This window comes from Myotis davidii, unplaced genomic scaffold (genome assembly GCF_000327345.1).
Source record: "Myotis davidii unplaced genomic scaffold, ASM32734v1 scaffold842, whole genome shotgun sequence".
Classification (NCBI taxonomy): Eukaryota; Metazoa; Chordata; class Mammalia; order Chiroptera; family Vespertilionidae; genus Myotis; species Myotis davidii.
Genome location: NW_006293540.1, coordinates 897,842 through 922,870, shown reverse-complemented (window position 1 = coordinate 922,870; position 25,029 = coordinate 897,842). Strand labels below are relative to the sequence as shown.

At 60.1% G+C, this 25,029-nt stretch overlaps 1 protein-coding gene across 3 annotated transcripts in view; it reads left to right on the top strand.

Annotated features, from left to right (window-relative positions):
• Nucleotides 1-4,864: 4,864 nt before the first annotated feature.
• TOM1 (target of myb1 membrane trafficking protein) overlaps nucleotides 4,865-25,029 on the top strand; it is a 21,080-nt gene continuing 915 nt past the window's right edge. Inside the window, exons 1-14 of one of the 3 annotated variants that reach the window (XM_006767235.2) lie at nucleotides 4,865-4,973; nucleotides 7,643-7,721; nucleotides 8,657-8,806; nucleotides 9,095-9,229; nucleotides 9,344-9,490; nucleotides 12,100-12,216; nucleotides 14,827-14,960; nucleotides 16,405-16,438; nucleotides 16,767-16,860; nucleotides 17,554-17,674; nucleotides 21,134-21,209; nucleotides 23,413-23,466; nucleotides 24,530-24,589; nucleotides 24,988-25,027. In XM_006767235.2, the coding sequence (XP_006767298.1) occupies nucleotides 4,936-4,973; nucleotides 7,643-7,721; nucleotides 8,657-8,806; nucleotides 9,095-9,229; nucleotides 9,344-9,490; nucleotides 12,100-12,216; nucleotides 14,827-14,960; nucleotides 16,405-16,438; nucleotides 16,767-16,860; nucleotides 17,554-17,674; nucleotides 21,134-21,209; nucleotides 23,413-23,466; nucleotides 24,530-24,589; nucleotides 24,988-25,027 (1,279 nt within the window). In that variant the 5' untranslated portion in view covers nucleotides 4,865-4,935. The remainder of the gene's footprint in view (nucleotides 4,974-7,642; nucleotides 7,722-8,656; nucleotides 8,807-9,094; nucleotides 9,230-9,343; nucleotides 9,491-12,099; nucleotides 12,217-14,826; nucleotides 14,961-16,404; nucleotides 16,439-16,766; nucleotides 16,861-17,553; nucleotides 17,675-21,133; nucleotides 21,210-23,412; nucleotides 23,467-24,529; nucleotides 24,590-24,987; nucleotides 25,028-25,029) is intronic. The other 2 variants (XM_015566207.1, XM_006767236.2) reach the window with 2 other exon arrangements.

The following is a 25,029-nucleotide window of genomic DNA, read 5'->3' as shown; positions in this document are numbered from 1 at the left end:
TGGGCAGAGAGCTACAGGAAGGCAGGGCAGCGGGAGGAGAGCTACAGGAGGGTGGGGCAGCGGGCCAGAGAGCTACCAGCAGCGAAGAGCTACCAGCAGCGGTGGGTGGGTGGCCAACTCAGGCAAAGCGGCAGCGAGTTACTCGCACACAGATTCATGCTCTCGGCTACTAGTACTAGTATACACTTTAAAACTTGTACCGATGTGTTTTTAAAGCCTGAAAACAGTCAAGACTAGATAGAAATCTTCACAAAGGGTCACTGTGGGTCCTTTGAGTTATATGAGTAGGTGACTTTTATGCTGGAAAAACGGCATCAGTAAATGTGAAATGACTAAAGAGGAAATGACTGTGCGTGCGCTCGCGGAGGGGGCAGTCATCGGAGGGGGCTCTCAGGAGAGGGCCTGTGGGAGCCGCCCAGAGCTGAGCAGCATGTGGCTGTCTTCTCCACCTGGTCAGCTGGCTCCTGGTCTGTCCCTGTCCCCTGGTCAGGGAACTGGTGGGACTAGTTCTGCTTTCCCCATGGGCCTTGAAGGCATTCCCTTGCTATTTACAGACCGTATTTCATTGAATCTAAGACATCATGGAGTGTAAAAAGGAAAAGCTGCCAACTGAGCTCTGAGAGGCCGTCCTTTGTAAGAAACATCCCAGTATCAAGGGTTCAGGAGGGGAAAGGGGGAGCTTAGGGTCAGTGGAACAGAGAGCGCTATCCAGGGTGGGGGTAGGGCTGGGGAGGGGACTCAGCAGTGACCTGGAGCAGCGAGGCCATCTGGAGGTTCAGCCAGCCCTTCTATAAACATTGACCGAACCTGTTTTCTGCCCCACCAGAGAGTAGGGCTGGTGAGAGAGAGATGTCCCCAAGAGCTCAGAGCCCACCCACGGCAGAAAAGACATCCTCCAGGCAGAGCAGGGTGAGAGTGTATGAGTCTAGGGCCACACAGGCCCCGGTTTTCCCCCCTCCCCTCCCGGGCCTGGGCATCACCTGCCCTCCCTCCCCCAACATAAGGTGGTGAGGACGTGTCTTTTCAAGTCAGGTCATGGTGCCTAGTGGCTATTGGTCACTGGCTGATAAGTCAATGTCCGCGAAGCCGACAGTCTTATCTTGGTTTGACAGATGAGAAAAGGGACACTTAGAGGGCTTGGGTCCTTGCGCATGGTCTCTGAGTGACGAGGTGGGGCCAGACTTGTCCGCTCCAAGCCTGTGCCACTGCCCCACCTGACTGCACTTGCCACAGTGCCAGGCGGTGCCAAGCCGCTCTCTGGAGCCCTCTGGGGAGGCGGTGTCTGACCAGGCCCAGCATGGAGAGTTCAGGCTACTGAGCAGGCAGACGGGCCAGCCAGCCCTAGACAACATGTGGCCGAGCGGCTGGTGGAGGCTTGCGAGGCCTGGCCTCCTCCGGAGCTGGGACAAGAGCAGAACTGCTACCGGGGCCATGGAAGGTTGCCACCGACAGCTCAGAGGTCAGAAGTCAGCTGTCAGTCTCTGGGAACTGGTCGCCGTTGTCCGTGTTCCTATTCCCTCTTCTTAAAATAGCTAGCTGTGTTGCTTTTGTGGTTAAACACAGAACAAAACAAATATCCCCAGGTTCCTGTGGGCTTAAACTTCTGCCCTTAATGGAACACACCAACTCTTGGAATCTTCATTCAGGAAGCCTCCCCAGTCCTGAGTCCACTCCCACCTGAAGGGAGGGAGGAAGGTGGTGCGTGTGGCAGGGCCGGGCCTGATCTGGGCACCCCCTCGTCGCTGAAATTGTTCAGATGGGCCTGTCTCTCTCCTCTTCCTCCCCCCTTCCTGTTTAGTCTGCCTGAAACTCCCCTTTTTCCTCCCTCCGCCCCAAACCACTCCATCCTCTGAATGGCTCTGCCCAGTGCTGGCACTGAGGACTAAAGAGTTTGCCACCTGTGCTCAGTCTCGTGCCCGAGGTCCCTCTGCACCCACCTTGATTCCTCGGGATGGCATCCTGACAGATATCCCAGCTGCCCCGTAACCCTCTCTAAACCCGTGCCCTCTCCCCCAGGAGAAGAGGGTTTTCTGTCATGTTCAAGGGCCGCTGGGGTCGGAAGGGATCTGATAGAGGAGCTACTTCCAGACTTGCTGGTGGAGCCAGGGGTCGGGGAGGAGGGGCAGGTGCCTGCGTGGTCCAGGGAGCCCTCTGGGAAAGCAGAGCTCCCGACCCCTGAGCGAGATGGGCCAGTGGCATCAGTGGCCGCTCCTCCCTCACCACCTGGCACAGCCGTGCACCTCCGTTTCCTCGTCAGTTAGAGGAGGCGGTAGTGTGCACCTTACACGTCTGTGAGGAGCAGTCACACTTCTGGGAGCAGCTGCCTGTGCCCGGTGTTGCGGAGTGTACTAGTATAACTTGGGAACGAAAGCATTGCTGTTGTTGAAGGGCCTGGGGCCTGGCTGAGGACTCAGGGCCTTCAAAGGATTTGGGGCCCCGGCAGACACAATCACTTTCAAGTCTCAGAAAGTTGAGTGTGGGCAGGAGGGAGAATGGACGGGAGGAGCGAGGCAGGAGGAGCGAGGCAGTGGTCCGAGAGCAGCGGGTGGTGGCCGGCTGGGCAGTGGAGGAGGGCGGGTGAGGAGACGGGAGGATGGGCGTCGGGAGCTGGATGTGCCAGTGAGAACAGTCTGGGAGCCGGGTGACTAATCCTTCCGGCCTGTGGCGGGTCCCTGAGACGTGGCTTCTGAGGGGGTGGGTTCTGCATGGTGATTAGCCACTGCCCCCTAAACCGCACAGTAGGTCCACCCTCTGCTCAGAGGGTACCTGTCCATTCTTGGTTCTTCCCATTAGCTCAGTAAGTGTATGAGCCCCCAAGGGTGGAGAGTGTGACACAAAGAAGCCACACTACACATAATTATAGGGTGAAGAAGTCCATCTCTGAACCCTTTTAAAGGGACCCCTTCCTCATCCCTCCCCCAGCCATAATCCAGGGAATACAGCAACCCTCCCCTGCCGCTGGGTCCCTACCTGGATGCCTCAGCTGCCTGGCATGTGTCCTGGGCCGTCCTGGCATCCATCCAGCTGCAGGGCCCAAGGTAGGACTCAGGGTGGAATGAAGTCAGGCCAGTTTCAAAACCAAGGTCACAGAAGCCACAGTTACAGGGAGCTGGCTGTGCTGGCCCAGCCCAGGGATTGCCCTACAGGATGGGATGGGCCTGCCTGCCTGGCTGGAACAGGACACTTCCCAGTCACACGGAGATGGCCCCCTCTGTCCCGACAGGCCTGGGCTCAGAGCCCAGCCCCTTTGGGCGCCGTAGGGCTGGGGCCATGTCCATCTGGTCCGCCATTGCATCCCCAGCGCGTGAGCAGGCCTGGCACTTCAGCAGCTGTGCGGCCCCCTGAGCCTGTGTGTCCCTGTGAACAGGGTGATGCGCGCCTCCCAGAGTGATGTGATGCAGGACGGTTGTGCCATCACATCACGTCCACGTGCTGGTCCATCGAGCGCTCCTGGTAGGTGAGAGCTGGCTGACAGTGAGGGCCAGCAGGCACGTGAGCTCGGGGGTGTGTGAGCACTCACGCCTGGAGCCAGGGTCTGGGAGCCAGGGAGATGGCCCTGGTGTCTGAACCTTAAAGCGCTGATGAACTCCTGTCTCGTCACACACTCACATATGGCAAAAGTGCATGTGTGTGCTTGATGTACCAGCCAGGGGTACGTGCGTGATGGAATGTGGCCTGGGAAAGGCAGCATATAAAATCGTCCGTGCACAGCTGCTGAAGCGCCAGGTCTGCTCATGCGCTAGGGATGCAATGGCGGACCAGATGGACATGGCCCCAACCCTACGGTGCCCAAAGAGGATGGGCTCTGAGCCCAGGCCTGCCAGGACAGAGGGGGTCGTCTCCGTGTGACTGGGAAGTGTCCTGTTCCAGCCAGGCAGGCAGGCCCATCCCATCCTGTAGGGCAATCCCTGGGCTGGGCCAGCACAGCCAGCTCCCTGTAACTGTGCTGTTTAAAAACTGCGCTGTGCACCCTAACAGGTTTGGCTCAGTGGATAGAGCTTTGGCCTGTGGACTGAAGGGTCCCAGGTTCGATTCTGGTCAAGGGCATGTACCTTGGTTGTAGGCACATCCCCAGTAGGGGGTGTGCAGGAGGCAGCTGATCGATGCTTCTCTCTCATCGATGTTTCTAACTATCCCTGTCCCTTCCTCTCTGTAAAAAAAATCAATAAAATATGGTTTTTTTTAAAACTGCACCGTATGAGAAGAATCTAGAGAGGGGTGGTGTGTTCGAGTGGAGGGACAGCGCTTCACTCTTAAAGAACGTGTGAGTGTCCTCCATCATCGTTCCTGTGATGAACACCAGCGAAATAGTTTATTTATAAAAACAAAACAGAACACTCTATATTGCCCTGGCCAGTGTGGCTCAGTTGGTTGAGCATCATCCCCTGCACCAAAAGGTCACTGGTTCAGTTCCTGGTCAGGGCACTTGCCCAGGTTGTGGGCTCGATCCCCAAAGTGGGGCATGCAGGAGGCAGCTGATTAGTGTTTCTCCCTCCCCCTCCCTTCCTCTCTCTCTAAAATTAGCAAAAGCATTACTAGTATTTTTAAAAAACACTCTATATTGTCACGTGAAAAACAAGCACTCTGATGCCAGCGTGTCTGGATTCGAGTACCTGCTCACCCGTTCAGTGCTCTGAGCCACGGCTTCTCAGCCGTCACAGGACAGTGCACTCCCAGCCCACTGTGGCTTCTAATAAAAATTAAGTGACAAAACAGAACAATGTAGGTGGCATAGCTTACACAGTGCCTGGCCATCTTAGGTGCCCGGGAAGCATCCACTGTCCTCCCTCCCCTCCCGCCCGACCCCCATCACCACAGCACACCCACCATTTGAGTTTATCATCTGGGACCCCACACGCCTTTGTGACTTGTGCTTTCCTTCCCTCAGAGAAAGCTACCGATGGCTCCCTGCAGAGCGAGGACTGGGCCCTCAACATGGAGATCTGCGACATCATCAACGAGACGGAGGAAGGGTAAGCCGGCCGGAGAGCCCCCACCCCATCCCACCACCTCTGTGCGCAGAGGCCGACCCCCGTGTGCCCCTCGGGGCCAGGAAGGCTGCAGAGGCCGTCTGAGCCCCACCCCAGCAGGAACACGCATTTTGGAGCCACGGTCCCATCAGCCCTCCCGGCAGATGGGTGAGAGGCCTGGAGACGCCAGGTGTGCGGCTGGCCCGTGGCCCCAGACGCTCCCTCCCATTCAGCCTCCCGGCCGCACCCCAGCCGGGCAGGTCTTCCCAGGCCAGGCCAGCTGGCAGCTCAGATTAGGAGGCGCCCACGTACCTCTGCATCCTGTGGGCTGGAGTGTGTTAGGGACTCTGGCTTCCTCGGCGAGCAAGAACAGACTTTCGTTTCCTTAACGTGTGAAACCACAGGGAGAGTCGGGATCACGGGGAGGGCAGTGGAGATGACGCAGAACTGAGTGAGCCGTGGCCAAGCATTTTCGGGGCGCGGGCCATGGTGCCCTGCTCAGCGCCCAGGGGCCCTGCCGAGCTTGCACTACGGGGTGTGGGGGAGGCACCACGGTGCTGGCTCCCGGTCTCTGACTCGCCGGCACTGACCAGCTCTGGACCTGGGCAAGTCACTTTAACTCTGTCCAGTCCTTCTAGCCATAAGCGCACGGCCCTGAGGGGAGCAGGGCGGGGATGCTTGTCCACTGTCGTCAGAGAAATCCAGGAAGGGCGGGGAGAGGCGTGGCAGGCACCAGCAGGAAGGGCAGCCCGGCGCGGCCTCTGTTGTGGAAAATCAGGGTCAGCAGTTGGAGCCGGATCTCGTTTCCCTCTCCGTTCTTCACTGGGAGTCCAGTTGTCCTGTGGGGGTCCTCTCGGCCTGGCCGCGCTGTGTGATAGAGGGGCAGGCGGGGAGCGGGCAGGGGCACCCAGCTCAGAGCCCAAGAGGGGCTGTGGGCGACTGCATCAGGCAGTCAAGACCTTTCGGGAGAGCTGACATCACGGCAGGTCCTTACAGACTGAGAAGGGCTCAGACACACCCCCTTAGGTGCATGCTGTCGACTTGAGCACCTGTGTTCCAGGCTCTGCACGAGGCCTGGGGACCCAGCAGTGTGCAAAGCGGGCATGACCCTCGCCTCACTGCGCTTGGCGTCTAAACTTGAGTCTCTTGCCCAATCCTCCTTGGGCGGTGGCCTCCTTGTCATCCACTCTGGGCTCCTAGCAGGGTACTGGGCACACAGTAGGCCCACAGCAAGGGCACGCACACCAAAACTTCTGATCCCAGCGCCATGCCCTTTCTCTGGACCACTCTGTGAGAAGTGGGGACAGGTCCCTTTGGAGCTGAGGTGGCCACAGGTGAGCGGCCCGCCAGGAGCGAACACCAGCTTCCCCCCAGGAGGAGCCCGAGGGCGAGGAGCTGCGCCTGGGTTTTGGGCTGCAAACTGCCTCAAGCTTTTGGGATGGGCTCCACCACCCCGAGTGTCCTCTGTCACAGCCTGACAGCCTGCACGCTCAGCCCCTCATGGAAGTCGTTCCCAGGAAGGCTTTCCTGCTGCCTCCTCTCCTGTTGGGTGACCCGTGTCAGGGTTCCTGACTGCCCTGACTTGCCCCGAACTGGTGAGCACTGAGAGGCAGACAGACGCCTGGTCAGACAGCAGGGCAGGCCCTCACAGCCACGTGCTCATGCTCCCACAGCCTCTGCCGCGTGCTGGGCCCTCGTCCCTGCCCTCTAGGAGGCCTCTAGCCACGGCCCCGTCAGTGCCGCATGGCCGTGCACGCAGGGAGGTGGAGGACGGGGACAGCATTGTGGCTCTGGAGTTGGGGGCCACAAAGGCTTTTAGGAGGGAGTGGTCAGTCAGGGCAATATATCAATGTCACCTGTTCAGGGCTGAGGGGCAGGAGCAGGGGTGAGGCATGGAGATGGCAGTAAAGTATACAGACGGGACAGGGAGAGCTGCCACCAAGGTCTCAGGCGCCCTCTGCACGGAGGTGCTTCCACCCTCCTACCTACCGTGTCTCGCCCCCTCCCTTTCCCCCACACTCAGGGTGCCCATCTTTCCTGCTTCCCACCCCAGGGCCCTGGTCCAGGCGCTTGCCTCTGTCTCACCTGCTGCCCTGCTCCCCACAGCGGGCTCCCTCTCGTCCTTCTCACTCAGCTGTAGTGCCACCTCCTCGGAGAAGACTTCCCCACCCTCCCACACCCACTCGCTCTCCCCCGGGACCCGCTCACTTCCCACCTGCACCAGGCTCCACAGAGCATGTGACCTTCCGTGGAGCAGGGCCATATGGGCTTGTTCACAGTGTGTCCCCAGACCCAGCGTGAGGGAAAGGATGGGCGGGTAGAGGAGCTGGCATTAGGGCTCTGCCTACAGTCACAGGTTCTTCACTTCGATCTGCGCCACAAACCCCTGGGGCGTGGTGAGCACGCACATCCCCTCAGGTTCGGTGCAGGGGTCAAGAGTGGGGTCAAGGTTCTGGGTTTTTAACCAACACTCACATGTCCCCCCTCAGGAGGTCTGGGGGCCACACACTGAGAGTCCCTGCCACGGATATTGGAGATCTACCTGAGGACTCTGGTGGGGCGGGAGGCTGGACACACAGCAAACGGACAGGAGCAGGGAGGCGGCTCATAGGAGCCGTCCCATCTCCAGAGCCCCTGATCTCAGCCCATCCCTCCTCTTTTCCTCTGTCCAGTCCCAAAGATGCCTTTCGAGCAATAAAGAAGAGGATCACGGGGAATAAGAACTTCCACGAGGTGATGCTGGCTCTCACGGTGAGTGCCCTGTCTGGCTGGCTGGCCATGGCCGGACCAGAGTCCACTGGGGTGGCTCCCCGGGCCCAGCAGGACACCTAGCCACTGCCCTCCCCTTTTCCAAGGGCTGGGAAGGAAGAGTCCTGGGCAAAGTGCTGTCCTGAATACACTGCTGGCGGCACGGAGTAGCAGGAGGCCATTGGGGGGAAGTTCTCTCCAGCCTACTGGCTGGTGAGCGAGCAGGCACACGGAGGGCCCAGCCCTCAGAACCAGCCGTGGAGAGCCCGGGCCAGAGGGCCTGCGGGTGAGCCCACGCTTCCCCAGGGCAGGAAGCCTGGCGGGCGCAGGTGGGTGCTGATAGCTCCTGGACGTCCCACCTGAAAAATGAACATAACACAAATTCTGGTGGCTGAGGACAGCCCTTGCTCCCAACAGGACGAGCCAGGCATGAGTGGGCATCCTGGCTGTCAGGCGGGTTTGCTGGGGAGTGGGGCTGAGAGCTCTGTGCCAGCCTCTGCCACAACAGCCTTAGATCCAGGTGAATCCGCTGCACTGAAAAGTAAAGGCAGCTGCTGCCATGAATAGGAACAGGACACTTGGAGGGAATCTCGCCACCTTCCCTCCGCGGCAGGGCCCACCTGATTGAAAGTCCTCTTTGGTTTCCACCTGAGAGCCACCTCCCTCCAGACTGTACTCAGCTCAGAAAGAGCATAGGACAGGGTCCTGTGGGTACCGAGGCCACTTAGCGAAGGGCCTCTGGCCAGCACACCGCCCTCTGCCCAGCCAGTAAGCCAGCCCGGATCCCACATCGTCCCTGCTGCTCCGAGGGCCGGGTATCACCTCAGGAGGCCCCATCCTCTCCCAGGCTGCACTCTGGGACATCAGCCGAGTGGGAGGGTGGGGCCCGGGGTGCTCCCCTCCTCTCACGGGTGCTCACGGCATCTCCCGGCCTCCAGGTCTTGGAAACCTGTGTCAAGAACTGTGGGCACCGCTTCCACGTGCTGGTGGCCAGCCAGGACTTCGTGGAGGGCGTGCTGGTGAGGACCATCCTGCCCAAGAACAACCCTCCCACCATCGTGCACGACAAGGTGCTCAACCTCATCCAGGTGCGTGCGGGCGGGCGGGCGGGGCGGGCGGGGAGAAAGGTGCTGGTGCCGATGCTGCTGCTGCCTTGATCTGTTTCTGTTTAGGGCCGCCTTGGCTGTCTGCTGATTGGACGTTCAGAGTGTGGGGAGACTTGTCAGCATTGGGCCTTGCTGTGGAGTGGGGTGCGGGGCGATGTTGTAAAAGGACCAGCAACTCAGGAACAGAATTGCTGTTCTCTGGGACGGGGAGGTGAGCTTAAAAGGGCTTCGGGAACCGTCTTTACCGGCCATGTCCCTTTGTCCCCTCAGTCCTGGGCCGACGCGTTCCGCAGCTCGCCCGATCTGACTGGTGTCGTCGCCGTCTACGAGGACCTGCGGCGGAAGGGCCTGGAGTTCCCAATGACTGACCTAGACATGCTGTCGCCCATCCACACACCTCAGAGGGTGAGGAGACTTGGGGACAGTGGGGAGGGGAGGCAGGAGCCGTCACCCGCTGCTTTCTTCCGCTGCTTCCTGGGGCCCCTGTGGGCCTCACTGATCCAGTCGTTTGTCCTCTAGACCGTGTTCAACTCAGAGACACCGTCCGGACAGAATTCTGCGGGCACTGACGCCTCTCATCGGGGGGACCCCAGCCAGCACGCGGCTCCTGTGTCCACCCCAGCCGTACTCCCCAGCGACACACCCATAACGCCAACCCCTGAGCAGGTAAACGAGCCGGGGTCAGAGCCCCGAGGGGCCCGGTGGAGGCTGCCTCCTCATGTGTCAGGAAAGACCTCCTGTTGGAATGAAAGGGACTGTGGGGCCTCTGCTGGTCCTCACAGCCACCCCACGGTGCCTGTTATTCCTCCTGTTTGGACGAGGAGGCTCAAAGAGAGAAATTCACTCGCCCAGAGCCACCCGGATCAGCAGAGGCAGAGCTGGGATTCGAGCTCAGGTCTGTCTGGCTGCAGGCTGGCTCTGTCCTGTGCATCAGCCAGCCTCCAGCTCTGTTCTGGGGAGAGCCCTTCAGCAGCATCAGGGAGAGGAAGTGCCCGCAGGGGCCCCTCGCCCACAGCAGCTCGCTGTCCTTGTGTGGTTTGCTTATGTGCTCACGTGACATTTGAGCAGAGGTTCTGGCTGAAAGCAGTTTAAAACGTCCACACAAATAATCTTGAAAACTTCTTGCATTGCATCCTGCTGCTTCCCGTGAAGCCCCGAGAAGAGGGGGCGTAGTGTAAGGTTCCCGGGGGCAGGCCAGGGCCTGGGAGAGCTTGGAAAGAGCACCCTCCTCACACTAGGGGTCCCATGGCTTAGCCTCTGCCCCTCAGCGTGTTCCTCCTAAAGCTGGAGGTGAGATGCCCCCCATCAGCCAGGAGCAGTCTGTGGGGGGCTGACGCTGCTCTCCCTGCGAGGGACACCCACTGCCAGGCTAGTGTTGGCTGAGTGCTTGGTCATCGGCTGCGGGGGTGTGGGACAGGGCCTTGCACTGTCGGGGTGCTCCTGGGAGGTGTTCTGTAGACTTCAGACCCATCATGTCAGCCAAGTGTAAGAGCTTAGCTGCCGAAAGTGCCAGTGAAAACGGCACAGGTGTGTGATGGAACAAAAGTGGAACTTGACTTTCCAAAGTGCGCCAGCTGGTCTCTGGTACCGTATCATCGGGTCTGTAAACCAGCTCACTAGACAGCCCTTCAGCCCCGACCTGTTTGAAGAGAAACTTGTGTACTTTGATATCATAAAATCACCTCCCAGAGTTGCAAATATTACTAGAGAAGTTTTCCTAACTGGGCAGATAATTCAAGGTACAGGAAAACTGTAGCAAGGGTTGTAAAATGTATCTACCTGGCTATGACTGTAAAGCAGTTTGCCTGAGGCCTGGCAGCTGCGTGGATAAAGACTGCGTCCAGTGCAGAAGGTTCTCACCAAACCAAACGGGGCTGTCTGTGTAACTTCAGAGCCCGTGGTCTCCTGGGACTCAGTCAGTCTTCGACGCCCAGTGGTATAACTCAGACTCGTAATTGGGTCCCACGTGCCCTGCACTCGCTGGATTTGGGAGCAGTGGTTTTTCTGCTCACTTACACCAGGAGCGCTCATTAAAGAGGCCAGATATAGCAAACGTATTCCGGGTTTGGAAGGTGACAGTGAACCGTGGTGAAGGCACTGCCTGTGTCTGAACACTGCGCTTCGTCTGGGGTAATGATAGTTGTCTCATAAGACGGTGGTCAAGTTTGTTTGTTGTTGTTTTTTTTATTTTATTTTTTATTTCAGAGAGGAAGGGAGAGGGAGGGATAGAAACATCAATGATAAAAGAGAATCATTGATTGGCAGCCTCCTGCTCAACCCCCACTGGGGACCAAGCCTGCAGCCCAGGCATGGGCCCTGACCAGGAGTCAAACCAATGACCTCCTGGTTCATAGGTCGATGCTCAACCACTGAGTCACGCTGGCCGGGCATGGTGGTCAAGTTTGATTAGCAATGTACGTTATGCGCTGGCACTTAATCGGTCGTTGGTAAAAGGTAGCTGCTATCACAGGCATCATAAATTTACATGGTGACATTCAGATTCTGAAATCCACTCAGTCACCTGATTTAGAACAAATGAGTGTTTCCCAGGTGTAAGCCACATGATACGAGACCCAGGAAGTGTTCCATGATCAACAGGGTCTTCAGCCGGATTAATTTTGGAGCTTCCGTGCTGGTCTCTGGCCACCCACAGTGTGCACCGCGCTAACAAGGAGACCGGCCCCCACAGAGCCCCCAGCTTCAGACGGGGTCTCTCTCTGCCCCCTCACCCAGGTGAAGGGACTGCAGCCTGATTACCACGATCCCCCAGCCAAGACCTCCGGCCCTTGGATCACTGAGAACCTGCTCCTGTCCCTCCAACAAGTGCTAACTCCCAGGGGGGACAGTACTGGGACTCATCCTCAGAGGAGCCTGGGGTACAGAACCACAAACAGACCAGGAGCAAGACAGAGAGCCTAGGAGAGGAGAGAGGGAGGATCCCATCCCGAGAGGGAGGCGCCGCTGACTCCTCTCCGGGGCAATGCCCTGTGGGCCTCGTTAGCTGCCCGTGGGCCCAGGAGCTCTGGAGCTTCCAGCCGGGCTCTATGGTGCATCCGCCCTCCGCTTCCTTCCTTTCGGCCTCTCCCTGCAGCAGGCTCCCCAGTTTGGAGATGATAACGGTTGGTAGAGCCTCTGTGAGGGGGGCGCCGAGTGAGGGTGCTGGAGGCCAGCTCCTCTGGGCACCACACTCAGGCTGGTGGCGCCAGGCTCAGTCCCTGTGGGCGGCATCGGCTTCAGTCCCCCGGCCTCTCTCACTGGGCGACGGTGTGTTTCAGATCGGGAAGCTGCGCAGCGAGCTGGAGATGGTGAGTGGGAACGTGAGGGTGATGTCGGAGATGCTGACGGAGCTGGTGCCCACCCAGGCAGAGCCCGCAGACCTGGAGCTGCTACAGGTGAGCCCGCATCCGCCCCCAGTGACTGTGCTCATGTGACCACACACATTCCCTCCCACCCACACTAGTTCCCATGCTCGCTCTGAACCCCTTCATCGCACAGGAGATGTTAACACCAGGGACTTGGGACTCCATCAAACTGGAATTCAGAATAGCTCCTCTGCCTCAGTTTCCTCATCTGTAAGATTGCTCTCTAACAGTAGCCTTCATGGTACAAGTTTGGCATGAGACAAGGTTTACCCACTGTGCCTGGTCCAGAGTAAGCTATGGATAAATGGTATTTGATAAAAAGCTGGTAGGCGAGACTTCCACCTTTCAGATTACAAGCTTTGCAGGCAGGCAGGTGTGAGAGAGCAGCTGGTGTCGGGGCTGAGGCAGGTGGGAGCTGTGGGTCTTCGCTCCTGTGGGTCAGGAGATTTTCCACAGTCACATCGCCAGCTGGTGAGGGATGAGGGTCAGGCACTGAAGCAGGAGGAGCTGGGTTTGGGGAGAGGCACCTTCCCCAGGAAGGTCAGTTCATAGAGGCACCGAGAAAGCTGGGGGACCCCAAGGCCCAGGAGCCACAGAACCCATGAGGGGGATGATGGGGTGCTTGGTCTGATGGTCTCATTTTGTGTCTGTCTTCACGCTCCCGAGGGCAGGGTTAACCTGAGCTGACCGGGTGTCCCTGCCCTGGGTCCTCCCTCCGGGGGCGGGAGGAAGGGCAGTCTCAGAGCTGAAAGGACATGTGACTGTGAAGACCACATGAGGGCTATGAGAAAGGCGTGAGGGAGCTAGGAAGCGCAGGGCTGCTGAAGTGCAGTTAATTTTGTGCGTCCCAAGCCCGGGCTGTGGGTGTGAGTGATTGCTGGAGCAGGCGGGCAAGGGCCCCAGGGACCTCGAGCACTTCCCAAGTGCCAGGCTCTGATGTGGACGCTTGATATACATTCACTTACTTAATCTTCACCCTCTCCCGTGAGGTAGGAACTCTTATCCCCATTTTCCATGTCAGCAAACTGAGGTAGAGAGGTCATGTGATGCGCCCAGGGCCCTGGCTCCAACTGCTGCTCTTGAGCAGACAAGGAAGTAGAAACAAAGCCATACGTGCTCTTGGTCGTGGAAGGAAGCGAGGGGAGGCCCACCGGATGTTGAAAGTCACTGGAAAGGCAGATAAGGAAATCCCAGGAGAAGGCCTAGGAGGGGGCGGTTTAAAGGGTCCAGAAAGATCCAAAATCAGTATTGGACAGCGTCTGGTCTCAGTGATGCCTCCCGGAGAAAAGGGCTGGTGTGGTTGGAGTGACATGATGACTAAATGCAATGTGGGCTCCTGGAACAAGAAAGGGCGTTAGTATTTTTTTAAATAAGTCTGAGAATAATGAGGCAAAAATTCAAAATGTGGATAATAGTTGGAGTTAATCTGGTTTATTTATTTTTTAAATATACTTTTATTGATTTCAGAGAGGAAGGGAGAGAGAGAGATAAAAACATCATTGATGAGAGGGAATCACTGATTGGCTGCCTCCTGCATGCCCCACACTGGGAACCGAGCCCGCAACCCAGGCATGTGCCCTTGATTGGAATCAAACTGGACTCAGGGTCATGGCCACACTCCTTTCCTCGGCTGCAGCACCCTTGGAGCAACAACCCATTACAGGGGAGCTGGGCTATGGTTGCCGTGGCAGGTGTACCCCGAGGTCTGGGCCTCTGGTGGCTCTGTGCCTTGCCCTTCTGGGCTTTGTCTGGGGACTCAAGTCACAGGGTGAGAGTCTTGCCCTAAAAAGGAACACGTGGCTTCCAAAAGGAGAGCTTGCTAAATATCTGCTGAGCTCTGTGTTTTTTTTTTATTTTTTAATATATGTTTTTATTGATTTCAGAGAGGAAGGGAGAGAGAGGGGGAAACATCAATGATGAGAGAGTCATTTATTGACTGCCTCCTGTACACCCCACACTGGGGATCAAGCCCACAACCCAGGCATGTGCCCTGACCGGGAATCAAAACGTGACCTCCTAATTCATAAGTCGACACTCAACCACTGAGCCACACCACCAGGCCATCTAGTTTATTTTTTATTTTTTTAAATGTATATATTTTTTATTTCACAGAGGAAGGGAGAAAGAGATAGAAACATCAATGATGAGAGAGAATCATCGATTGGCTGCCTCTTGCATGCCCCCTACTGGGGATCGAGCCCGTAACCCAGACATGTGCCCTTGACTAGAATCAAACCCGGGACCCTTCAGTCCACAGGCTGACGCTCTGTCCACTGAGCCAAACCAGCTAGGGCCATCCAGTTTATTTTTTATGTTTTGGTTACCAAAAATACCTCAGTACACCCAAAGAAACTGCAGTTTGTTCGGCCAGGCCGCCTGGCAGCTCCGTTCTTCAACTAAGCAAAGATGGCGACAGGGGAATGAAGTCTGCATGGAGCCAGCATGTTGGTGAATGAGTGTGGAACACAGAAGTGGAATTCAGAGGCTCGTTTGCAGAGCCCCTGAAGCTGCTCTGTGGAGCTCCAGTCCAGGGTGGAGTCCGCTCTGCTCTCCAAGGTCACCAGGGGCCAGAGCCCTTCCAGGAGCGATGACCTCACTCTGGTCCGGTGCCCACGCTTGTCCTACTTGCTTCCGCGGCAGGAGCTCAACCGGACGTGCCGAGCCATGCAGCAGCGGGTCCTGGAGCTCATCCCCCGGATCGCCAACGAGCAGCTGACGGAGGAGCTGCTCATCGTCAACGACAATCTCAACAACGTGTTCCTGCGCCACGAACGGTACCCAGCCTTGCAGCTGCCCACCCTCCCCCTCCCTCCCACCTACCCTGTGCCCTGGTCTCCCCACACGCTGACCTCTCATCTCCTCTCAAACACCAGGCCGGCCACCCAAGGCATGTATCCTCAGCTGTCTTCTTCTAGCGTGGGCATGCATGCCCCGCCTTCCAATACCTCTCCTCTCCTCGCCAGTTAGCCCTGCCCAGTGTCCCTGCGTCCAGCCCCCGGAGAGGACAGCGGTGGTGGCTGAGCATGTGGGCCCGCAGCTAGGCAGGCTGGTCTGTCCTTGCTCACTCCACCGCTGCCTGGCTCTGGGGCCTCGGACCACTTACTGACTTAATTAGGGCTCTTTGACTGCAAGTACACACAGCGTTTCCGGCTGATTTAGAAAAGGAATTGATTGGATGAATAGCCTCTATTAAATGCATAGCATTTCGAGTCCAAAGGAGAGTGAACAGCGAGGCCGCCCAACAGAGCAGGAGGGACAGACAGATCCTAGGGCTGCTCAGGGGTCTCTGGGCAGAACCTCCTAGACCAGCGGTCACCAACCTTTCAGACCTTACGGACCACTGGTTGGTGACCGCTGTCCTAGACCATGTCCCCAAGATGTCACCATCAGTAAATGGGTCCAAATGCTTCCTCACCTTGTGTCATTCTGTTCAGGGGCAGGTCCCCGAGAGAAACTGGCTCAGCTTTGCTGTGCCCACTGGTTAGGGGGACAGGAGGGCCCTTTGACAGCCGTCCCAGCAGGATCACAGGCAATGGGGAAAGAGCAGGCCTGGCATTTGCCTGGTGGTACTTTCTGTTCACAACCACTCATGCTGTGTCTGCTTGATCCTCACATCTGGGAGGCAGGTTCCACTCTCACCCCGCTTTTAACCGAGAGGAGACAAGTTCAGAAGTGATGTAACGTACCCACGGTCACACAGTTCACAGGGGCCAGGGCCAGCACTCGAACAGACCCCAGACCCAGGTCTTCTTAACCCCCTTTGCCCACCGCCAGGCCTGTCCGAGGGTGGCCAGTGACTCGGGGCAGTGCAAGGATGTGTGTCTGTCACACACCACTGCAGGCCCTGGCACACACAGGTACACAGGTAGATTACTGAGCAACTTCCACAGAAGTCCTCTCCTCTGCCAGTGCCGCGCGCATCCCATGTCCTCTGGTCTATTCCCATTCATTTGTCTGACGCTGATCGTGACCGGAGTGGCCAGGTCGTTGACAATCCAAATTGGGTCGCTTCTGCAAGTGAAAGGGGCACAGTTAAAAGTGCCCTCGGATGCCGGCATCACTGGGTCTGCCCAAACGAGACTCACCGCTACACTGATGCTGAGCCCACGGGAACAGACTAGAGGAGAACGGGGGACCCACGGCACGTGAAGGGCTCTGCCTGGCTGTGCCGAGGCGCCTCTCAGCCTGTCTCCCTGACTCACTCTTTCTGTCTCGTAGGTTTGAACGGTTCCGAACCGGCCAGACCGCCAAGGTAAACGGCTCTGCTGTCACCAGATCGTGCCCTGCTAACAGAAAAGGAGGGCTGGGCTCATCACCACCCCATATCCTGTGCAAGATGCGCCTTCTTGTCTAGGCTCCTAGAAAAGTCCCCTTCTAGCTTTTTATGTCACTGTCCCTTTAAGCTCTGCCACCAGCTGGTGCCCAAGGGTCTGCCCGCCCTCCAGAGGGAGCAGCAGAGCCAGAGGCCAAGGGGAGAAGCCACAGCTGCAGGGCGCGGAGACAGCTCCTCAGGCCAGTGCTGCTGGCTGAGGGGAGCAAGGCCACGGCAGGGGCATGACGGTGGGTCTCCCTTCCCCCAGGCCCCCAGTGAGGCCGAGGCGGCAGCTGACCTCATCGACATGGGCGCTGACCCAGCAGCCACTGGCGGCCTCTCGTCCCAGCTGGCAGGAATGAGTAAGTGCGGGCACCCCTGCAGTTTGGGGGGTGCCATCCTGTGTTACAGTTGGAGCTGGAGCCCCAACAGCAGGGTGTCAGCCCAGACCCCACCCCACTGGGGTCCCAGGCCGAACCTTGCCACAAGGGTGAGCATCTGGGACCAGACATGGGGCTCTCCCTCACAGCCCACAATGGCTGAGCCCTCCCGGGCCTCAGAAGTCCCACTGTTCTGAGATTGCCCTCGACACTGAAGTCTCCCTGGCCTGAATCGCCTGGGTGAGCGTGGGCAAGTCAGTGAAACGTCCTGTGCCCTCCTTCCTCCTCTGGGAGGGGCAGGAATGGGCCCTTCCTCACAGCTGGTGATGAGGACTGAATGAACTCGGGCATGGGCCAGGCTCAGAGCAGGGCCAGGCCGGAGTGGGCTCCTGGCACACGTTAGCCATCAAATCGCTGACATATCACTGTGATTGGTTTTACTCTTACTGACTGCCTGCTTCATGCCAAGCCCAGGAAATCACTCCGAGTGAGGAGGTAGCTATGCCCATGGTCCCGCAGCCCGCAGGGGGCTGCCCCGTTTATGCATCCTGCCCTGTGTGCACCCCCCTCTGTGCTGCCCACCCAGAACCAGCTCTGGGCCCGGCAGGGAGCAGCTTGGCCACGGCGCATGCGAGAGCAGCGGGCGGAGTCTTACGTGTCTCTCTGTCCCCACAGACCTGGGCTCCAGCAGCGTGAGGGCTGGCCTGCAGTCTCTGGAGACCTCCGGCCGCCTGGAGGATGAGTTTGACATGTTTGCCCTAACACGGGGCAGCTCGCTGGCCGACCAACGAAAAGAGTGAGTGGCCGGCTCCCTGCAGTTTGGGTCACTCCCCGTCAGAGGAGACTCTCCCTGAACCCACTTGTTGGTGGGCACACCCCATGAAGAGCACACAGCCGCCTGGTGTCCCCCCTCAGGGTGGCAGAGTTCCTTCCCCTAAGTCAGTCCCACGGGGCCCACAGAGCCCGTGGCCAGGCGGCAGACTCAGTGCCCCGCAGGCAGAGCTGGATGGGGAAGGCTGGCCTGTATGTTGACCAGCTGCATGCCAGAATCTCGTAAGATCTGATCAGATGAGGAAACAGGCTTCCTCAGTGGGGAGCCTGGGTCTGTCTGGTGCGAGGACAGTGTCTGCGACTCAGGTTCCCCCTGCTCTGTGCCCAGTGCACCAAGGCCCTGGGGAGGCAGGGAGGCTCCTGATAAGTCCTCAGGGGCTTGTCCAGTCATTTCCGTCGTTCCAGTCCCTACCATCCCACTCAGGTCTGCCCACACTGCACTGAGTGGGGGCCTGTCCTCCCATAGCGCTGCCCACTTCCAGGGAGATGCCCTCAGCAGTCAGGGCACGAGGCCAGCACTTGCCTCAGCTTCTCCTGATGGACTCCGTGTAGGCAGGTCAGAAGCGGTGTGCTCATCCTCAGCCCCTTGCTCATGACCCCAAGTCTGGGCTGGGGCTGGCCAGATAGACAGCCAAGGAAAGCTCTGGATTAAGGACCCGTCCCAGGGGACCCCCAGCTCCCTAGTGGTCATGCCGTTGTCTTTGGAAACTGTCAATGGGCCTCTGAAGAACCCAGAACTACCCTCTCCACTCTGGCATGCCCAGGTGTAGCCCTCCTGGGCCCATGGGTTGCCCACAGCCTGCCCACTGGCCATACCCAGCTCTGGGAAAGGGAGGGCTGATGGGCCATGAGCCACATCCTTATTCAGGCAGAGTCTATAGTCCCAAGCCTAGGGCTCTGGGACGGCTCGTGGTTGCCATGGAATTAGGGCACGTGAGGCTGCTGTGCAGGTGGAAGCTAATGAGTCCGGTGGGACCTAACAGCCAGGAGGTGGCCTGCCCAGGAGGCCCCAGCAGGTGGCACACTGGCCACACCAGAGAGCCCTTGGCACCTGGCCCGGCTCGCCAGCCTGGCTGATGTTTGCTGCTACTGGAGCGAGGCCCTAGGAGAGAGAATAGCACATCAGAACGCCCTCTCCAGGACCTGCAATCTCGGGGAGAAAGGTGTGCATACGGACCCCTGCCGTGCAGTGCTGAGTGCTGGAGGGGTGTACCAGGCACTGCGGCCCGGACAGCGGGGTCGGGGGCGAGGGTCAAGATGGCTGTTTCAGGCCATGGGAACAGCATGTGCAAAGGTCAGAGGTAGGAGAGAGCAGGGAGTAGGACAGGTGGTCTGACACAGCATCATGTGCCTTCTCAGGTCATGGGTCCTGCGGGCCCCGAGATTGGCTTCCACCCAGCAGAAAGTGTGCCCCAGCCCGGAGTTCCCCAGCCCTTTGTTCTCCTTCCTTCTGCTGCAGCTGCATCTTTAGCCCTGGTCTCCTGACTGGCCTTTGGTCTCCTCACCCTGTCCTGTCTCCTGGACTCTCAGACGCTCCCAGGCCTGTCTGTCCACCTGGTATCTGGTGCCGGCTCTGCCTCCACTCACCAGGAAGCCAGCCCCTTGTCAGCCCCTCTGTTTCAGCTCCAGCCCCGACCACAGCTGGCACAGTCCCGGCCTCTCCACCTGACCAGCCCTTCCACTCGGGGCACCAAGGAGAGTGAGGGGGCATCTGGGCCAGCAGGTCAGGGGCGCCTCAGCCAGGCTTTGCCGGAAGCGGGAGGCCTTCCTCAGCTTCTCCCACATCATCGTTCTGGGGACACAGTCCACTCCCTGCCCATGCTACTGTGTCACCCCAAGTGTCTCATGTCCAGCTTCTGGCCTTACAGGGACCATTTGAGGAGCAGCCCTCCCTCCCTCCTGTGTTGGGCATGGACCACAGACACCTGGCCCAGGTCTGCAGCCCTGTATGGGCTGTGACATTGTCCTTCAGCGGGTGGCTAGGCCCTCCACTGCTGCAGGCACAGCTCCTAGCGATGGTGGAGCCTCAGCCTTCAGGGCTGTGCAGGTGTGTGTGTGAGAGGGAGAGATGGAGGGGGGGGGTTAGTAATTAGGAGAGAACATGCAGTTCTTGGAGGGCAGGGAAGCATCGGTTTCTGTTCCAGGGCCAGACGTGCCCTGTTCTGCCTTATCCGCCAGCACCTGTGTGCTCGGGCACAGGGACACAGCGTGACGGCTCCGCGCCTGAGGGAGCCGGCCTCCCTGGGCCAGGGCTTTGCGCAGTCTTTGGCATCGCTTCCTCCTCGTTGCACTCACTGCCCAGATCTAGCCGGGGGCACCCAGCTGCTCTCTGGAAGGATGAGAGCACACTGCCCACCATCCGCCTCAGGTTGGCTCCAGCGAGACCCTGCGGATGGCCGGGCCCCAGCCCGCTGGCCGGGAACGTGAGCCGTGCAGCAGGGCGTGCGCTCGCTCATGGCCGGCTCCCTGGCTGACTGCACATTATGGGGGAGTGGACCCCGGTGCTCTCCCAAGTGGCTGCGTGGGAATTTGGGGGGCTTATTCAAGAGGCCCCTTTAAGTACCAGCCTGCGCCATTCCCAGGAGGGTGAATGGGTATGGCAGGCATTCAGTGTAACAACTCCAGTTTCCAAAACCCGGAGCTGGTGCAGCCGGCCTCAGCAGAGGGTGGGTGCTCCCCCGCCCTGGTGCAGGGATGTCCCTTTGCACCTGGGATTCTGGGGCTCACTTCTTCACCTCAGTGCTGGACAGACCGGAGCTGAGGTCTCACCTCCTCTCTGCTGTGGTTCAGAGCGAGCATAAAGCTTCTCCCCACACATCAGGGCTGCCTCCCCCGGAGGCCCATCCCTCTGCAGCAGTCAGGGGAGGCACCAAGCCCCCTCGTTAGCCCAGGTCCTCCTCCCACTCCTGGTTTATTCTCTTGCTCCCCCTGAGACTTCACCTCAAACCCACCAGACACCCCCTTCCCTGCCCTCTGCCTGGGAGCTGTGGCGGCGCCACCAGTGCCCAGTTGGCTGGCACCCCCAGAGGATGGTTAGAATCACCCTCCACCTGCTGCCAGACCGGAGGGCTGGGGATGTCGTGCAGTGAGCCAGCACCAGAGGGCGCCTCACCCAGCCGCCCGCCCGTGAGCTTACTCCCCATTCAAACGCAGCCTTGCTCAGAACCACGGTTTGTAAATTATCAGATGGGAGCTGCTCAAAAGAAGTGTCTGTATAGGAGCTCTCCGTGAGCATGGGGTCACTGGCCCTAGTTCTCCCTGGAGTTGAGCCAAATCTGATGTTGGCTCTTGGAGATCTGGTTCTGTCTTGGGCCAGCAGCACCCCCTCCCTCCTCCAGCTCCCCGCCCATCCCCCTCCATCACATCCGAGGGCACACCCTACAGCAAGGGCAGCACTAACGGCATGGGGGCCTCTGTGTTTCAGGGTGAAATACGAAGACCCCCAAGCTACGGACGGCCTGGCTGGAGCCCTGGACGCGCGGCAGCAGAGCACCGGAGCGGTGAGCAGTGGCCCGAGGAGGCAGAGTGCTGCCCGGGCCCCTGTGCCGGGCCTGGCTCGGCGTGCCCCTCCCTTCCCATTTGGTGCTCCCGTCGGCCCTTTGTAGCTCATGTGCGTGTTCCCCATCACAGCTGAGGAAACTCAGTCCCCAGTTCACACGGGAGGAGAGACTCAGACCTGGCTCCCCCCGCATCGGCCCCCCAGCTGTGTCCTCAGGCCGGTGACCACCGTCCTGGCCTCCGTGGCTTCCTCTGTAGGAGCTCACAGTTGTGCCCACAGGGCTGATAATAGGATGCATGGGCATGTATTGAAGGTGCTTGGCCCAGACTGAGCTCAGTCAGTCCTCTGCCTCGGGGCCTCTCTAGAGACCTGCTCCCAGGAGTGTGGACAGAGGGGGACAGAACAGACAACAGGAGCCGCAGTGGCAGCCCCGCCCCTCCCGCCCTCCGCCTTGCATTTCCTCCCAGCTCCCTGCCTGCCTTCCCGCCCTACCTCCCGGGAGCCATCCTGGACATCCTCGTCGTTCCCTTTACCTGCTGGCTGTGCACTGAGTGGCCGCCAGGGGCCAGCACGAGCAGCTCTGTGGGCGACCCCTCCCCTTGGCCAGAGCTCCAAGCACACTGCCCATCCCTGTGGCGTGTGTCTGGGCGCCGTCTGGACAGTGGGACTTCTGTCCCAGGAGGTGGGTGGGGTTGCTCCTCGGGAAGTGGTTGGAGGTGGCAGGGCCTTGGTGGAGAGGCAGGAGCAGAGGCGTGGCCGGCAGAGGAGAGGGTTGGGGCTTGAGGCCGGGCCGGGCGGGACTGGCTGGAGGGAGGCAGAGCCTGAGCAGGGACTGCAGGGCTCCGGGCAGCCGGGAGGAGGGTGGGCTTCGTTCTGTGTGAGGAGGAAGCGGTGGGCGGGTGTGAGCAGAGGGGCCATTCCTCCGGCTTCCGGCATAGAAGGACCCGCATGGAAGGGGAGAGCAGGGAGGAGGCTGTGAAAGTGCTCAGCCCACTGGGGTGTGGTGGACGGGGGAGCCTGGCTGACCCGAGACCCCCAGCATCTCAGGCGCCCTTCCCAGGTCAGAACAGGCAAGACCTGGAGCACTGGAGGCAGGGCCAGCGGGGGACCGGGCTTCCTATGTGCGTTCCGCCCCCCATTTTTCTTTGTAAGCGGTGGTTTGTCCAGCCTGTGCTCTGTGCCAGGCCCTGCGCTAAGCTCTCTACACCCCACTCCAGGTCAGCACAGACCCTTAAGGGGCGTCTCCCTTTCCACAAGGCGGAAACAGCCCCAGAGAGAGGCTGGGTGAGACACTGTGACACCTTCGCGTGTCCCTGGCCCACGGAGAGGGATTTCATCTCTGTGGTGCTGCTGCCAGGGTCCACCCTTCTGGTCCGTCTGGCTCCAAAGCCAGTGCTGGTACCGAGAGCCCAGGGGCCTTGGAGCTCAGCCTTCCTGTCCGAGGGCCGGCGTTCTGGCTCCAGAACCTGGATGAACCGGGCCCTCTGGAAGTCGGCCCAAAGCACCTCCTCTCGGGCCACCTGGCCTCGCGGGCAGGGCCTGACACCACTGCCCAGCAGCACAGTCCCAGCCACCCCTTCCTGTTGGAAACCCGGGAGCTGCAGCCCAGGGACAGGTCCCGGCCGGGGCACACGGCAGCTCGGGCCCGCCGAGAGCTGGAGCCGGGCTCCCTCCTCGCCGCCTGGCAGTTACTCCGGGAGGAGACCCGAAACTGACCAGCGAGGCTGGGGCATCCCTGTGGCCAGAGGTTTGAGTCACTTCACCAGGCGAGGGCAGGGCTTTCCTCCAGGTGCTCCGTCTGGCTGTGGTGAGGCTCTCCATGGGCCGTCAGACGGGTCCCAGGCAGCCACGCCCGGCATGGAGTCAGTGCCCACTCTGAGGCAGCCAGGCTGGCCCCGGCTCACCGTCCTGTGAGGTGTGGGCGTGTGTGCCAGGCCCCTGTGGGGTCTGTCCAGGGTGGGAGGCAGAGCTCCTGTCCCCCTCGCCCACCAGTCTGCTGGCCCAAGGAGCCTCCTGTTGCCACCCGTCAGCCTGAGGTGCTGTAACCAGTGTTTCTAAGCCCGAGGCGCCCGTAGGAATCTGAGAGCCAGCGGCTGGTGACTGCCTGCTCTGCCATCCCGAGGGCGTGTCCAGTTGGACCAGGCCGCCAGCCGCCTGGCCCTGCCCTGTCCTCCGCCTCCCTCAGCGTGACCCTTTCTCACCAGATGGGAGGCGGCAGTGAGAAGAGCCTCGGGGACTGGATGGTGAGACAAGGCATGGTGAGGCCCCCCGAGAGCTGGGGCTGTCCCTCAGGGCCCCCCCGGTGCTGCTGCCAGAGGGAGCAGGAGCCTCGGACCCAGAGGAGAGAGGGGCCTGCCGGCCCGGCCCAGCCCAGCACTCGGTGGCCCTGCACCCCCCACTCCTGCTTTCTCAGCCTCTGGGGGCTCACTTCTGGCCGCCCAGGCATCCCCTCCGGCAGCTGAGAGCTCGTGGGAGAGGGCCCCGCTGGTGCCGCTGGTGCTGCTGGGAAGGCCCTCCTGCCTCTGCTCAGGGCTGCCTGCTCCCCACGGGGCCTCAGGCTGGGCAAGAGCTGGGGTGGGACTGGCCTGGTTGGAGAGAGGCTCTCCCTCCTCCCCAGGAGCTAACTGGTGGCTGGCATCTTGAGCATCCACTCTGTGCCGGGCACAGGGCTAGGCTCCTCCCACCACCGGCTCACTCAGTCCTCACAGCACAGGGCAGTGGGCGCTGTGTTACTCTGAGGATGAGCCAGTGAGGTAGCCTCCAAGAAGGAGACCCGCCCCAGCAGCCCCTGTCCACACAGCTTTGTGACCCGGAGTGAAAAGTCCCCGTGCACAGCCCCAGCCCCCCTGAACCCCAGCCTGGCCTTGTCAGGTCATCTCGGCTCCTCCCTCCACATGGGCCCCTCCACCAGGAATTCGGTCTGAACGTGCAGGGAGATAGGCTGGCAGCCCCTTCCCCACATCGTGCCCCCACCCTAACCCGCTGGCTGAGCCCTCCCTGGGCTCCCTTGCAGAAGCCCCCCCACCCCCACCCCTGCAGCCTGGAGCCTCGCCACACCCTCGGGGTGGGAGCTGGAGGTGCATTTCTCCTCCTGGCCTGGCCTCTGCTTAGCCCACTGCCCGGCATCCCCTTGCCCACAGCCTGGCACCATGGGCAGAATTGTGGGTCCCAGGCAGCTGGTCAGGAGCCATCTTGGGGGAGATGCCAGGATCTTGACTCCCAGAAGGGGCAGGCAGGTCTGACACCCCATTTCTAAGTGAGGAGGCTCAGGGAGGGTGACTGCCCCCAGCTTCCCGGCCTCACCGTCCTCCTTTCTTCCAGATCCCCGTCACCCAGGCCTGCCTCATGGAGGACATCGAGCAGTGGCTGTCCACTGACGTGGTGAGTCGGGGCCGCCCAACCTATAAGCAAAGGCTCAGGCCCGCTCCTCACCCACCTGACGGGGCTCCCAGGTTTCTCATGAGGAAGAGGCTGGTCCTAGGAGGGCGGGGGCAGGCATTGCTGTGGGACCCTCAGCAGCGGGCCGTGTCCCACCTTTAGAGGAGGGCCTGGCACTGCACCCTCCCCCAGCATGCTGCCCGGGGAGGTCCCCGGGGGTGCCGGCTGAGGGCAGTCAAGCGGCCGTGACAGCGCTAGGCTCTGCACCTGCCACACGCAGGGAGACAGGGCCTCTCAGCCCATTTCACAGATCAGGAGACTGATAGCAGCTGAGAGACGCATGGGCCACGCCCAGCCCCGCGGCCCGCACCTGCCAGCTAACCCCTGCTCTGCTTTCTCAGGGGAACGACACGGAGGAGTCCAAGGGCGTCACCAGCGAAGGT